The sequence below is a fragment of the Mya arenaria genome, chromosome 12 (assembly GCF_026914265.1).
Source record: "Mya arenaria isolate MELC-2E11 chromosome 12, ASM2691426v1".
NCBI lineage: Eukaryota > Metazoa > Mollusca > Bivalvia > Myida > Myidae > Mya > Mya arenaria.
The window spans coordinates 15,661,298-15,676,936 of NC_069133.1; the positions used below are offsets into that span (position 1 = coordinate 15,661,298).

At 35.7% G+C, this 15,639-nt stretch overlaps 1 protein-coding gene across 1 annotated transcript; it reads left to right on the forward strand.

Annotated features, from left to right (window-relative positions):
* Positions 1–1,220: 1,220 nt before the first annotated feature.
* LOC128211871 (dye-decolorizing peroxidase YfeX-like) lies at positions 1,221–14,939 on the forward strand. The gene is made up of 10 exons (XM_052916981.1): positions 1,221–1,374; positions 2,455–2,648; positions 7,348–7,428; positions 9,088–9,198; positions 9,727–9,799; positions 10,331–10,492; positions 10,758–10,831; positions 11,254–11,302; positions 12,759–12,854; positions 13,815–14,939. Exons 1-10 carry the CDS (start codon positions 1,320–1,322, stop codon positions 14,066–14,068), a joined length of 1,149 nt encoding a protein of 382 aa, XP_052772941.1. The 5' UTR covers positions 1,221–1,319; the 3' UTR covers positions 14,069–14,939.
* The last annotated feature ends 700 nt before the right edge of the window (positions 14,940–15,639 follow it).

Genomic DNA, 15,639 nt, shown 5'->3' on the forward strand with positions numbered 1-15,639 from the left:
GTGCGTGCGTGCGTGTGTGTGTGTGTGTGTGTGTGTGTGTGTGCACGCGTGGGGATTACATCCTCAAACCGTACACACGGATGTACACACGGTTATTAATTAATTAATTAATTAATTAATTAATTAATTAATTAATTAATTAATTAATTAATTAATTAATTTATTTATTTATTTATTTATTTATTTATTTATCTATTTATTTATTTATTTATTTATTTATTCTCATTTAGTTATTTTTTTCATTTAAACTCATTCATTCATTCATTCAATCATTCATTCATTCATTCATTCATTCATTCATTCATTCATTCATTCATTCATTCATTCATTCATTCTCAGTTATTCATTTATTTATTAATATATTTGCTTATTTTTAATTTTATTTTTCGGGGGGAGGGGATAGGGGTGCGTCTTCCTAACCCCGCTACTGTAACTGGAGATGAAGTACCCTCCGCCCCCCCCCCCCCCAAACACACGCACACGCACGCACGCACGCACGCGTGCACACACACACACACACACACACTCACACACACACACACACACACACACACACACCGCCGCCACCACGGTTTGAGGATGTAATCCCCACACGTACGTTAGAACCTCGGCAAGCATAATTGCGGTGCCAGTCACATGCACATGTTTGTTTAATTAAACCCCTAAATATTATATACTAGTATATATATACTAAGCCAATGGGTGTTGACTCTCTCTTTTCACCGTTGTTTATACTAAGATTGTGCAAAACCTGGTATAGCTGTAAGCACGAACATCGATGTTCTCTGAAGCCACACTTTCTCGAATCATATCAAACTCACTGTTTTTGCTTTGGTATAGTTCGTGTAATATCTAATTGTACATTCTTTAAAATACCTTATTAGGGAAATGATTTTATGATTAGCACGATTTACAAAAAATATTTAGTAAAATCAAGAATGATTAAGGAACTTGGCTTGTTAAAAAATAAGTTGCTTCTAAATAAAAACTTGTTACGTTTTTATAAGAACTTCCAAGAAATTGAGCCCTTAAGTTTAATAATAAAAGTTACACAATACACAGAAATTATACAGAAGATAACAGCATAATCATAAATTCTAAGTTTGTGTACGATATAAAACCGCAAACTCTTCATAACTAGTACATTGAAATTGATCTTATAATTAAATCCGTATTTTTTGTTTTTTTAAGCGATTTTCAGAACTCATTTTCTCGTGCTCCCAATTCGCGCCTCATGTCTATTAATAGACCGTCACGTGACTTGATAGGTTAATATCAGTGGCCCTGACCTTACCAGGCAAACATACCGGTTAACAAGAATGGCTGCACGAAATTCGACTCGCTTGTTTCAAACTCTGAGAAAGGGCTTTTCTGGTGAGTGTCTTTTGTTGACAACTGGTTAAAATTGTACTTGGATGTGTATTTACTGTAGAGCATGAACTATTTTAAGCTGAACTTGACGTTTTAATCAATAACATTGAAATCAGAAGTTGTTTCCAAATCTAGGACACTCATAAATACAGTAAACAGGTAAATGCATATATACCTAGATCATATGATAGGAGAACGTGAGTGCATATATTTGAGAAATTCTTCAAAAAAAGTTGATACGACTGATATTATGTGCTGTCTGTTTGTGGCATAATGTTTAATATTGCTTGTCTCAACATGAACAAGTCTTTCAAAACTTAATATTTATACAAAATTTAAGAAATATTGTACAGCTGTTCTGTATTATTTTTTTTCTGAGCTGTACTGGACAGTTGCCTATGTCCCTATCAATTTTTAAGCTTTCTTAAAGCTGCACTCCCACAAATTTACTATTTTCACAACTTTTTTTTTATTTTTTGACCTTGAATGGGCAAATTTTTGCGTAAATATCACTGGCACCGGATTTTCAAACTCAATCATTTTTTTAAAAAATCAAAAAAAATCTTATAATTCCTTACTAAAAATTATAATACTGAATATGTAAAAAAATATTGAAAAATATTTTTTTTTAAATATACACTTTGTACTGAATAATAATTATACTAACATGGTATTGAACGTTTCTCTACCCGGGTCGCGTAATCATCTTATTACTCACTTCTAAAGAACTACTGCAGATTGACAGTCATCACAATCTAAGGACATGATATCCATCTTCAAAATACTCAACCTTAACCCGGGAGGAAATTCGCCGGTCATACGATTTTTTTGACTTTTTTCCCATTTTTCTGTTTTCCTGGATTTTCTACCACTGTTGACTTCCGGTTTGTTGTTGTTTTTCGCTCAGTTATAATGCACCCGAGTCAATTGTAACCACTGCAGTCTTTTCCATATTCTTTTGTTTGGCAAAGGATTACAGTATGGAGGGCTGCCAAATAAAATTTACATGTATAAATTGTTTCATGTCAATTTCAACTACTGGAAATTAAATTTCATAAATCTAATAAATACTCTGTCTCACAGCCCAGTCAAGACAGATAGCCACTCGCCCTTCGGCTGCCCGAAGGTATGGCGCCTCTCTCGCTGTCGGTACGCTGGCAGCTGGTGTTGGTGGATATGGTCTGTACACGTATCTGAAGCAGGCTGATATATCCGAGGCCCTTCAAAGAGTCATGCCGACAGTGTCAGCAGCTGGAAAACCCACAGCACAACCCAGTGTAAGAACAAATGTTGGAAGTAAATAAATACTTAAATTAATACCATTTTTTTACGTTTGATACTTATAATAGTCAAGGAATCTTTTTGCCCAAATATGTGTTACTTATAATAGTCAAGGAATCTTTTTGCCCAAATATGTGTTACCCAGTCTACATGAAACCATTTTCCCTTTTTCGGAAATTTTATCTATTTTTTTAGCTTGTCTGTCTGCGAAGGAAAAGACCATTTTCAAAGCCTTGTTGTTGTTTTTACTGAAGTCAGCGTTCAAAAGCTCTAACCATGGAAAATGGTTCCAAGATATTCAAATGAAACTTGGTACACTTGTCGGCAGAGACAATGTGCACTTCTACAGCAAGGCCAAGTACTCTTGCTTTAATATTTATCAAGTTATATGCCCTTTTTGGCCTGAAAAAAACCCAGTCGAGTATTGGATTTCACTCCGCAGTCCGCAGTTTTTGTGTTTAAAATTAATCATGCTTTAATCACTATCTGCGCAGCTAACATTTTTGTTAAAACTACTTTTTAAATAAATTTCATGTTCTGAGATTAAATCTTTTTCCCTAGTTATTTCTTAACACTCTTTAAATATTATGGAACTCAGGCATAAAAAAACAACAATTGGTTGTTTCCGGTTTTTAGCTCTACTGGCCAAAGGCCAGAAGAGCTTATGCGATGGTAATGTGTACGTAGTATGTGCATCCGTGCGGTGGGGCGTCCGTGCGGTCGTGCGTCCGTGCGTTCGTGCGTCTGTAAACAATTGGTTGTGAACACGATACAGTCTTCAGTTTTGATTGTATCTCGATGAAACTTGTACAGTATCTAGATATACATTAGAGCTCGGTTCTTTTTGAAAACCAGCCAGATCCGCCCATAAATGCCTAGATTATGGGCCATGAAAGTTTTAAAGAAATGCTTTCTATTTTAAGCCAGGTCTGCATGAGCGAATTCTATTTTTAGCCAAGTTTACATGTAGATGTAAATTCAGGTCTAGAGTTAAGGGAGACAATTTGTAAGTCCAGGATTTTGAAAGACAATTTGCTTTTTGCTTCTGCAGTTGATTTTGTGAATTACTCTGCCTTGTTCTCGTTGAAAGCCCAAAGGCCATTTTTTAGCTTTAAGTTCTGTAGTTTGCACATTCATCTTAACAAAATTGGTTGTGAATGTTTAAGTTATGCACCTGGTGTCATTACTGGCCACACCCAGGGTTCACAGGTTTGGTAAACATAAATCTGGAAAGGTTTGAAAATCTTTTTGTGTGTTCGTGCATCCATCTCAGCACAATTGATTGTGAATGTTTGTTCAAATTGATCAATGTTGTCCTAGGATGCCCTTGACTTTGACCTTTTGACCAACTTTTTTTAACTTTTAAAACTACAGAAATTTTTACTATGAGTACAGTTTTGAAAGCATTTTTTTTTGTCAGATGACTTTTACTTGGCACATATTAAAAAAGTTCATGCAACTAATCTGCTTACAATACTTCCTGGGCTCAGATGTTGAACGTGCTACGTTTTCAGGTAACCCAAACACAAAACATAAACTATATGTCGGTTGCCTTTTACCCATACATACATGCTGTAGATTGATATGACCACAAAAGCCATGCCAGTAGAGCATAGGCCCTTTTGGGCCTCTTGTTTAACCAACCCACATTTTGCCTTCAACCCTTATTTTTTTATTGCCAATAGGCAAAACAATATCTGACCATTCAAATTTTTCACATTTTGGGAGAATTTTATGGTGTTTTTTTTTTTGCATTTGAAACACACATAATTGTACCCTTAGTAATAAACTTCCCCATCCTATCATGCCTATATTTTTGGCACTATAGTCGGAAACAAACATTGCTGTTTTGGCCTTTTTATTTACAGCAAATTTGTACTGTGTGAACATGAGAGTTAAAGTTGTAGATTAATGTATTTTTTGTGTGAAGAATACAAAAATACAAAAAAAAATAAAAATGCTTGTGGTTTTTCAACCAAACGTGTGTCATTTAAACCTAATAGATTTATCATATAAAATTTAACATGACTTGTTAAGAAATAGTTTTGGATTAAAAAATGAAATTAGAGTAATTACAAGATTAGAAATTTGTAGAAAACCTGTTGTAACTTGACTTATGGTTGATTTAGTGAGACGGTATAGTATCTGTAAGTTCATATTTACACAGAACATGTAATAAATTTTATTTGGTATTGTTTATAGTATTATAGTAGGAGCCCTCTGCTTATGAACGAGCTTTCAACAAAATATTGTATTGTCAATAAATTAATAAAAATGCGTGAACCATACTATTGAAGCTATGATGTTTTAATAAATGAAGACTTCTTGTTCTAAATTAATTTTATATAATTCTTATAGAATTTTCCTGACTATGTTGAAATTGATATCTAAAAAAAAAAATAACATATGATATCAATGTATTTAAAAAGAAAGAAAATTTGATTATATATAAGTTGATATGCTCAATAATGAGATGAGACCATGATAAGTAATTAAATGCACATACAATGTTAAGCCCTGTAGGGATACTGGGCACAAAAGGGACTGGACAACTGGGATACTAAGACTTGGGGCGGTCAAGATGGCTCTGTTTATCATCAAGTAGGATGATAGTCTTAGTAGAGGCTCTAAACATCCTTTGGGAGGGGGAGGTGGGGGGGGGGGGGGTAATTAATGGAACCAATTTAAACCAAGGTGACATACAACTGAACCCTCTTTCTCGTCTGCTCTGGAGAATGTTTCATTTTAGATATCATTCATCTTTGTAACACAAACTCTTCTTTGGGCTACATTATTCTCCTTGTCTTGAGGGTAAAATTCCCCCTTTAAAATTATAAATTCCGTATTAAACTTCACGAGGGATGCGGTGTTGTGAAGTCATAATGCAGGTGTGGGCACACCATAAAAACTCCCAACATCACTGATTTTGGCTGGTTTAACATTACCCTTGATTTGGATACTTGGCACACTGGTTGATCACTCAAGGGATTTTGACAAATGTTCCTGCTCCAGGGGCAGGATAATTAGCAGCTTCTAATCCCCAGTGTGACATCCACCAACCCCTACGCCAAAATTAAAGGGCAAAACATTAATATGTGCATTATAAGCCTTAGATATATGTAAGACTTGTATTATCAGTTGTATATCAACCAGAAAAAAATATGTTCATTCCTGCTGTACAAATGCTCACTATATCATTATATTATATATTCTAGAAATCACCCTTACATTCAGTTCAGATTTTTCATTTTCTCTGTTAAGATGCTTATTAGATTGGTTAAGCTCAGTGCTGTCTTTCTCATGATTTTGGGACTGAAATAGGGCCCCATTCACCACCTTAAAATATATATATTCCCCTCTCCCCAACTTTGTGTCAAAATTCACCAATGTACATGCATGTTTTTGTCTGCAATATGCTGTCACAAGAATTCAGTTATTTATTATTATACTAAGTGTTAATATACAACACAACAATACACTTGCACTTAATGTTATACTGATATCATTAAATGCCATCTTGTATATATGTTTTTGGCAATGTTCAATTTGAATAATGCTAATAAAATTTTGACTTGACTTGAATTCATTTAAGAATTTAAAGAAGAATTTGTGTTGAATTTAAACTCCCTATTTTGGACAAAATTCACCTTTAGAAAAGGCCCCAGCCACATTCCTGTAGAGCTGAGAAAGATAGCCTGCAACTGCACAATATAAATTTATCACATTCATGGCAGACTATATATTGATTTCTTGGATTTTACACAGTCATTATTAAAATGGATGCATTCATAAACTATCTTCTATCAGAAATAGTGATTACAATTTTTTTATTAGACATTCTCATACCTAGATTAAAGTCATACCTAGGTAAAAGCATTCTGAACATTAGACTTGGCTAGAGTTTAAGGCTGATACTTTTTGTTCGTTTTAATCTTACACTTAAATAATGTTGTTTGAGATGTAGTCTTTACATATGTTAACATGGTTCTTAACCAGAGATATGTCATGATGTTTCATGGCTGAGTAGAGCTACATCCTGTTAAGATAAACTTATTTGAAGGTTATTTAAAGTTTAAAGTCAGATAACCATATCAGGAAATACCTGTCTTTATGCGTGGTCAGGATTACTTATTCATCCTAGTTTAAAGACTAGTAAATTGACTGGGCACAAGTAGATAGTGTCTTATGTAATTTTACATTTAAATATTTCAGTTATGACTTCTTTTATAATAATATTATATATTACACATGTAGTGTAATGTAGTGTAATGTATTTGACCGGTGCATGTTTCCCTTACTATAACTGCATGCATACATTATATAACATTATTTATATACCAGTATCTTCCAAAATATAAACATATCTATGGGCTGATAGTTCAGAACTTTGTTAAAGTTAACAATTTCGTGAACATCATAGTTGTTAACTTTCAAATCTGTATTGTTCTGGAAATTTCCCGCATACACTAACGATTGTTTCAGATTTTTTGTTTGACTTTAATATATGTGCTTATCGTTAATGTCATGTTTACTCAACAGTGAACAATGAGGTCGTTAACCATGTTGTTAACTTTCACGAAGTTCTAAACAATTGGCCCTATGTACTTAATATAGAACCTTATGCATGACCCAAAAATACTGCAAGTACAGGGCAATGTATTTTAAGTTCTTACACTTTTGTATGTTGCTTTTTAGGTGTTTTCCCAGGGTAAGAACCACGCCCTGTATCTCTGGATTGAACTACAGCCTAATGCCAATGCCAAGGAAGTGGTCAAGGTGAGTTGTGATTATCCGTATTAAAAAAGCATCGCTTCAAACAGCAAATAAGAGGGAATTATTTTGAGTAATGTATTTTTTCAAACAGCAAATCAAAGCGAATGATTATTTGTACAGTATTTATACAAACAGCAATTCAAAGCAAAGTATTTTGCATACTGTATTTATTTCAAACAGCAAATCAAAGCGAAAGATTATTTGTACAGTATTTATACAAACAGCAATTCAAAGCAAAGTATTTTGCATACTGTATTTATTTCAAACAGCAAATTAAAGCGAAGTAGTTTGTGTACTGTATTTTTTCAAACAGCAAATCAAAGGGAAATATTTTGTGCACTGTATTTTTTCAAATGTATTTTGTGTACAGTATTTTTTTTATAAGGCTTCTTGACTAAATTGATAAATTGTATTAAGCCGTATGTATGAAAGAAAAAAACATGTCCTGATAAGTCAGGTTTTTTAAGTTGTCTTCTTTGCTTTCTGTCAATAATGTTTTACTTTTCCTCCATAGTTTATATAATACAACTAAATCATAAATCATGTTGCCAATATGAAATAATATCATTATGTTTTTATTAGATAATTTGAGTGCATTGACTTCATAATCAAAAGCATTGAAAAGATGCACACTATATAGTGACATACATGTTTTATGTTTTAAGCCCTGTAAATAATCAAATTAATATTTATGATTTGAATAGAATATAACATCGCATTCATGGTCATTCAATACAAAATTTATTAAACTTGTTACTAAAAACTAAAAACAGCTAGCCAAGGCTGGTTTTTATCAATTTTAGAAAAAAACTTAAAGGGACTAGACACCAGATGATACAATTGAAAAAAAGAAACTTAACAAAAACTAAATTTGATATCATTGTGAACAACGCATTGAATCCTACTTACTGATGTATCACATGGCTTACGACACATGTATCATTCCCACTGATGTATCACATGGCTTACGACGCATGTATCATTCCCACTGATGTATCACATGGCTTACGACGCATGTATCATTCCCACTGATGTATCACATGGCTTACGACGCATGTATCATTCCCACTGATGTATCACATGGCTTACGACGCATGTATCATTCCCACTGATGTATCACATGGCTTACGACGCATGTATCATTCCCACTGATGTATCACATGGCTTACGACGCATGTATCATTCCCAAAAACATCTGGTGTCTAGCCCCTTTAATAACTTTAACTTCATACTATCCTCTATATGCTATACCCCTTTAATAACTTTAACTTCATACTATCCTCTATATGTTATATCTCTGGTGTCTAGCCCCTTTAATAACTTTAACTTCATACTATCCTCTATATGCTACATCTCTGGTGTCTAGCCCCTTTAATAACTTTAACTTCATACTATCCTCTATATGCTATATCTCTGGTGTCTAGCCCCTTTAATATCTTTAACTTCATACTATCCTCTATATGCTATATCTCTGGTGTCTAGCCCCTTTAATAACTTTAACTTCATACTATCCTCTATATGCTATATCTCTGGTGTCTAGCCCCTTTAATAACTTTAACTTCATACTATCCTCTATATGCTACATCTCTGGTGTCTAGCCCCTTTAATAACTTTAACTTCATACTATCCTCTATATGCTATAATCTCTCCTATCTCCTGCAGGCATGTAAAGATCTCCAAAAGATGGTGGATCAGGTCACAGACCCATCCATGAAGGACGAGGAGGATGAAATCTGGGCTGGTGTAGGATTCGGGACAACATTCTTCAAACAGGTGAGAGGCAGGCTTACAAGTGGGTCAACTTTTCCTACTGTTCCTACCTTTTTGTTAGGCTCCTACTTTGTCTTGGAAAAGCCCTACTACATGTAATACAGTATACCTCTTTTTTGGTGAAAATAGATCTCGAGATATAATAGCATATTCTAAAATCAGGGTGAGGAATCTAGTGACTTCAAAGGGGTTCTCATTTGGGCCACAACAGATGTAACATTCAGTAAAACAATTCAGTTACATTAATTTCTAAATAAGCCTTTGACAGGAATGATATGAAGAGATTTTTTAGCCTTAAAGTTTAAACTAAATTCAGACAATTTCTGTGATATGTTTAAATATAGCTTTTACCTCAAGTAAATGTTATATGTACAGCATCTATATAATTGTTTAATGGCTCGTGTGAATCAAAATTGTTGAAAACCAATCACGAATAAGCGGAGCTCCAGTAACAGCTGTTTTGAAGCAATCGAAAATTGAAAATAAGAGATGAATAATGAAAATAACAAATCAAAAACATGTGTTTTACAGGCAGGAGGCAAAGTGAGACAGAACTACACATATGACCATCGTCGAGGAACAAATGGAGAAATGCCCAGCTCACGTAATACTTAATTTTTAAATTGTTTTAAAAAATGTTCTTAAAAAAGAGGTGAACAGTAAAATGGAGGTTTTTGTCAGAAAACTGAAAATAATTTGCTTGGTAAATTTATAAAAAAATAGTTTTCACGTAATTCAGTTATGATTATATCATATGATCAAAATATCATCAGCTGTGTTCCTTGTATAGATGGATTGATATCTCTGACTCTTCAGTTGGTTTGAGTAAAAGCTCTGCATGAAATCAATAACATTATAAATAAGGTACAGTCGAACCCCTTTCGCTCGAACTCCCAGGGACCAGCGAAAATACCTCAAACCTCGGAAAGATCGAGAAATTCGAGCCAACGAGGAATTCGAGCCAAGCGAATTCGAGCAACGGGTTTCAACTTTAATTTAATTATAACATTACTCCTGTACGTGGCAATGTGTTTATCCACGCCAAGTGTAGCCGCCCAGCAAACTGTTTCAACTTAGTGTTTATATATGACTGTATATATATATATATATATATATATATATATTCTCTCTCTAGCTGGTGATGTGTTTATCCATGCCAAGTGTAACACGCCAAGCAAACTGTTTGAGCTGGCCCAGGTTTTTATGGCATCCCTGCCAAAGGACAGCGTGAAGAACTTTGAGGACATCTATAGCTTTGTCTACAAGAACGGTCGTGACCTCTCGGGCTTCATCGATGGTACGTTCAATTTAATAGTGAAATGTCAAGTATATTTCATCTTGTGTTTTAGAATTTATATTATTGTTTATCATAAGTGCAAATGAAATGGTTAAAAAAGTCATAATATAGTTTTATGATTTTTGTGATCCGTAATTTGTGTGGAATTATGATTGGTATATAATTAAATGGTATTGTTCATAGTATCGTTCATAGTGTGTTTTTAGTATCTTGCCTTCCTGATAAATGTTCTGTTCTCTTGTTCTATCGTGTGTATATGTTTCAGGTACAGAGAATGCCGCTGATGATGAGAACAGAGAGAAAATTGCTGTGGAGAAAGAGTCGGGCGGAAGTTATGTGGTAAGAAGCGCTGGGCACTTGCCACAGTATAGTTTGAATTCATATGGCATCTGCAGCCACTTGTATAAAACATAGATAGTTTGTACACAGGTTGTCTTTTGGCTAGGTGACTCATAAAACTGATTTGATTGGTTATTACTAAATATCAATGGATAAATTTTGACCAACCAATCATCATTTTGGATAACTATGACCAAATATAAGCACGTCAGAGTAAGCGTAAGTAATTTAACGAGAGTTTTGAACAACAGGGCCAGTATGTATTGTCATAGCATTTGCAATGTACATGTACATTTATATTTTAAATCCTAGACTTTGGCTAAGATAATGGGCTGATTGTTTAAAGTTAAAGTTGATTTGTTCAAGCTTGTTAATTATATACAGATTTCTTAGTTTGCTTGCTTCCCGTTGACATACTTCAGATTACCCAGAAATGGATCCATGACCTCAAGCTGATTGGCTCTGAAAAAAGTAAGCTTCATCAATTTCTTATTTAAACCATTTTCTGTAGAAAAAAGATTCACAGTTAGTTAGTAGTTAGCCATCTGTTAGTACAAATCATTACCATCTTGTAGGGTTTTAGTTAAAGAGTTATCGAAGGGTGCTGCACACTGTACTTTTTTGGTAGCACCCTCCTGCCGTTATGAAGACTGGCCTGTCGGTGTACCCTTCTGTCTTCTTAGAAATATACATGTTAAAGCTTATCAGTTTTATTTTGTTAACGATGAAAACTTAGAACATGATCATAAGTTCATACAAACTTGACATATTTGGCAGTTGAAACCTTTAATACATGACTTCATTAAAGCACAATTTCTGTGATATTCAAAATGTTAAAATGATTCATGGCGCTATACAATGTGCCCTTTTCTCACTTAGCACGCTGTCCCTCTTCTGCAGCACCCTGTCCCTCTTCTGCAGCACCCTGTCCCTCTTCTGCAGCACCCTGTCCCTCTTCTGCAGCACCCTGTCCCTCTTCTGCAGCACCCTGTCCCTCTTCTGCAGCACCCTGTCCCTCTTCTGCAGCACCCTGTCCCTCTTCTGCAGCACCCTGTCCCTCTTCTGCAGCACCCTGTCCCTCTTCTGCAGCACCCTGTCCCTCTTCTGCAGCACCCTGTCCCTCTTCTGCAGCACACTGTCCCTCTTCTGCAGCACCCTGTCCCTCTTCTGCAGCACACTGCCCCTCTTCTGCAGCACACTGTCCCATTTCTGCAGCACACTGTCCCATTTCTGCAGCACCCTGTCCCTCTTCTGCAGCACCCTGTCCCTCTTCTGCAGCACCATGTCCCCCTTCTGCAGCACCCTGTCCCCCTTCTGCAGCACACTGTCCCTCTTCTGCAGCACCCTGTCCCTCTTCTGCAGCACACTGTCCCTCTTCTGCAGCACCCTGTCCCTCTTCTGCAGCACACTGTCCCTCTTCTGCAGCACCCTGTCCCTCTTCTGCAGCACCCTGTCCCTCTTCTGCAGTACCCTGTCCCTCTTCTGCAGCACACTGTCCCTTTTCTGCAGCACACTGTCCCTCTTCTGCAGCACACTGTCCCTCTTCTGCAGCACACTGTCCCTCTTCTGCAGCACACTGTCCCTCTTCTGCAGCACACTGTCCCTCTTCTGCAGCACCCTGTCCCTCTTCTGCAGCACCCTGTCCCTCTTCTGCAGCACCCTGTCCCTCTTCTGCAGCACTCTGTTCTTTTTATAACCTAGCTTAAACCCTACATCTTGTAAATCTTTGAATTTATTTTTTTTTTATTTTTTTTTGATAACCCAAATCATTTTTGCCAAAACAAATTCTGCAAGGATAAGACAATGTATGACAAAACATGTTTTATGAATAATTATTTTGTGTAATATTAATTATTTTAGTTCAAAACAAGTCTTAGTTCCTGACACAAAGGTGCATTTCTCAGCATTGTTTACATGCGTTTTCCAGCCCGGACAATGGAGGGTTGGGTGGGACGTGCCCATAGTGATTCCACCGAGATCTCCCGCAAGTCTATCACTTCTCACGTGGCCAGGATGACTGGAGGTAAGACTTATTTATATTTTATTATAACCCAGGATAGATATATATTGGAGCTATATTGGAATTGTGTTTGTCACTTCATGTCACATCACAACATCTGATGTTGCAAAAAACTCCAAAAGAATTGCACTTACAATCCTGAAACTTCATATGAATATTGATCAGCATGAGAAATTGAGCACCTGTCAATTTCACTTGTTGATTCAAAAAGTTGACAATTATCCTTCCTGTGTCGAGGCGGGGTCGGGTTTACATTTGTATACCTCATAACTAATGACTTGATGTAAACGTAAGAATAATAATATCAAGCAAGGCCATCACCCCACATGTGGCAACAATCAATGGAGGTGAAGAGTATTTTAGTAAATGTTTTAAAAATGCCGGTTGCTTGTAATCCCCCCATCCATCTAGAAACTAAACTCTCGACCGAACTCTGGTAAAATACTGAAGGTTGGGACAGTAAGCAGTGTAGACTGCGCAATGTTCATTTAAGATGGTAAAAAAATAGAAAAGTTATCTTTGTTAAAAATCTTCATTCGAAGCCAAATTTTGCCTTCCGACGTAGCATCTATGACGCGATTTATCATGTGATATACACACACTGTATATGCAAAATTATTGTTATGGAATTGGATAATAAACATGGTCTACCCAGAGGTGTCTTTTGGGAAGTGTTATAATACACAAGCTATTGACTCTTATGTTTCAATTTACCATGTATAAAAATATCGCTTTTATGGCATTAATAAATGCCCTATTTTCATTCAAAGCTTGTGTTACATTTTCCCTTCATCCATACAATATGTTCGATCTGGCCTGTGACTTACTACCTTGACCTTGGACAGAAATGGCTCTCTCAAACGTTTGCTGTTAAATGAGGCTCATGCTTTTTGCACTATTTAAGTAATTTGTACACTACAATCCGATCACAATTATTTCTTAATGGTTTTGTTTGTGTTTCAGGTAATGGTTTCAATCAGCCCAAACCATTTGAGATTGTGCGCCAGTCTATGCCTTTCGGTACTCTTAAAGACGGTGCCGGCCTCTTCTTCATTGGCTACTCCGCGTCCCCTGACAACCTTAACTTCATGCTTGACAACATGGTCGGGGCGGGACGGGATGGACCCCATTGTGATGACATCATGCGACTGACAAAGAACACCAAGGGAACATACTGGTACTTCCCAGGTGCGGAAGAACTTGCCAAGCTTGGATAAAACAGTCAAATCTTGGGATGTGTGTAAACCAGTCTGAGGAATACTTTGAAATCTTTTCATTTTGTAAGGTCTAATTTTTGGAGTGGACTTTTTACATTTTAATAGATTGATTTCCATTGCCAAAAGGAATGTAACTTTTGAATTCTAAATAAATCTTGGAAATTAAGATCATGCAAAATGTCTACTTCAGTTTTCAATAAGAACTGCTATCACTGAAGGAAACAAGCGATGGCTGTACTGGTTATGGTTCTTTGTTAAAGGCTAAAAGATTTAATTATGGATGTGTGTATTTTGTAGTTATTACTTATGTGTATATAACCAAAAACATTATCCTGTTACACAAAGGGATAAGTGTGCATGTCTTATAGGTTGTTTTTGATTATCAGAGTTTATTTTTTTCTATTTTTGTACAAATTTTACAAACTTCAATGCAAGGATCATGTTAATTTAATTACAGTTCTTGTGTTTAAGTTATGTGACCACTCTACCGCAAATACATTTATGCAGTATCTTTTTTTAAAATAAACTTTTATTATGTCATTATCAATATCAGAATAAGTAAAGTGCCAGTATTTAATTGATAGAAACCTGTTTAGTTTTATTTAAATTCAGCATTAGTGTAATTTAGTATGGAACTGTACATGTATGTATATTTTGTGTAATTCTTGACAAAGTCAAGTCTTAGTTGTCTTCTCTTGCTTTGAATTAAAAATAATACCGCTTAAAACTTGTTCAGACTTTTGTAACAAAACTAAATGTGTAAAAATCGTTTAATCCAGAATTTATAAGCTTCAAGATTGTGTGAGTTACAAGTGTGCTAAATTACATGTATATGTAGTATAAAATGATAATAAAAGTTGAAAACACCCAACCTACATGTTGTAGTTGATCGGGATTTTTATTAGCTTGTCATCTGTCGATGACGTATTGACGCAAAATGTTTTTCTCCCACCTCAGATAAGTAGATCCATTAATTTAACCATGCTAAAAATTCTTATCTTGCCCACGGGCGAAGATAAAATGCCCGTATGGAACTTCTTTTTAATGGTCGCCACATTATAATTACCTCCCTTGTTGAAGACTGTCGTCTGTAGCATCATGGAAACCTTGTCTTGTGGCAATATTTAGAACGCTAGTTAATTATTTCTCGCTTCAAATGTCACCAGAAAACAGTTTTCACGCACCTTTCAAGAAATAATGCTTCACTCTTCTTAGAACTATTTAAAGACCGATCAGACCATTTACATACTCTGAATCACTGCGCGAATATCCATGACAACCACGAATTATCGCATATCCATATGCAATTATTTTCACTAATCACAAAAGAGTTCCAGCAAAAAAATACATTTTTACTTAATTTTTTTGACTGAGGTGGGAGAAAAAGCATCTTCCATAGCCGCTCGTGTTCGATAGGTTCATTCCGACCCTCGCGCAGGGTGTTTTGCGGAAACTCGGTAAACCTCGGTACGCTCGGGTAGGAATGAACCTATCTTACACTCTCGGCCATGGAAGATACTTATAATCTTCAGCCTTAACACCAAACAGGTGCAAACTGTTAACCAAACACA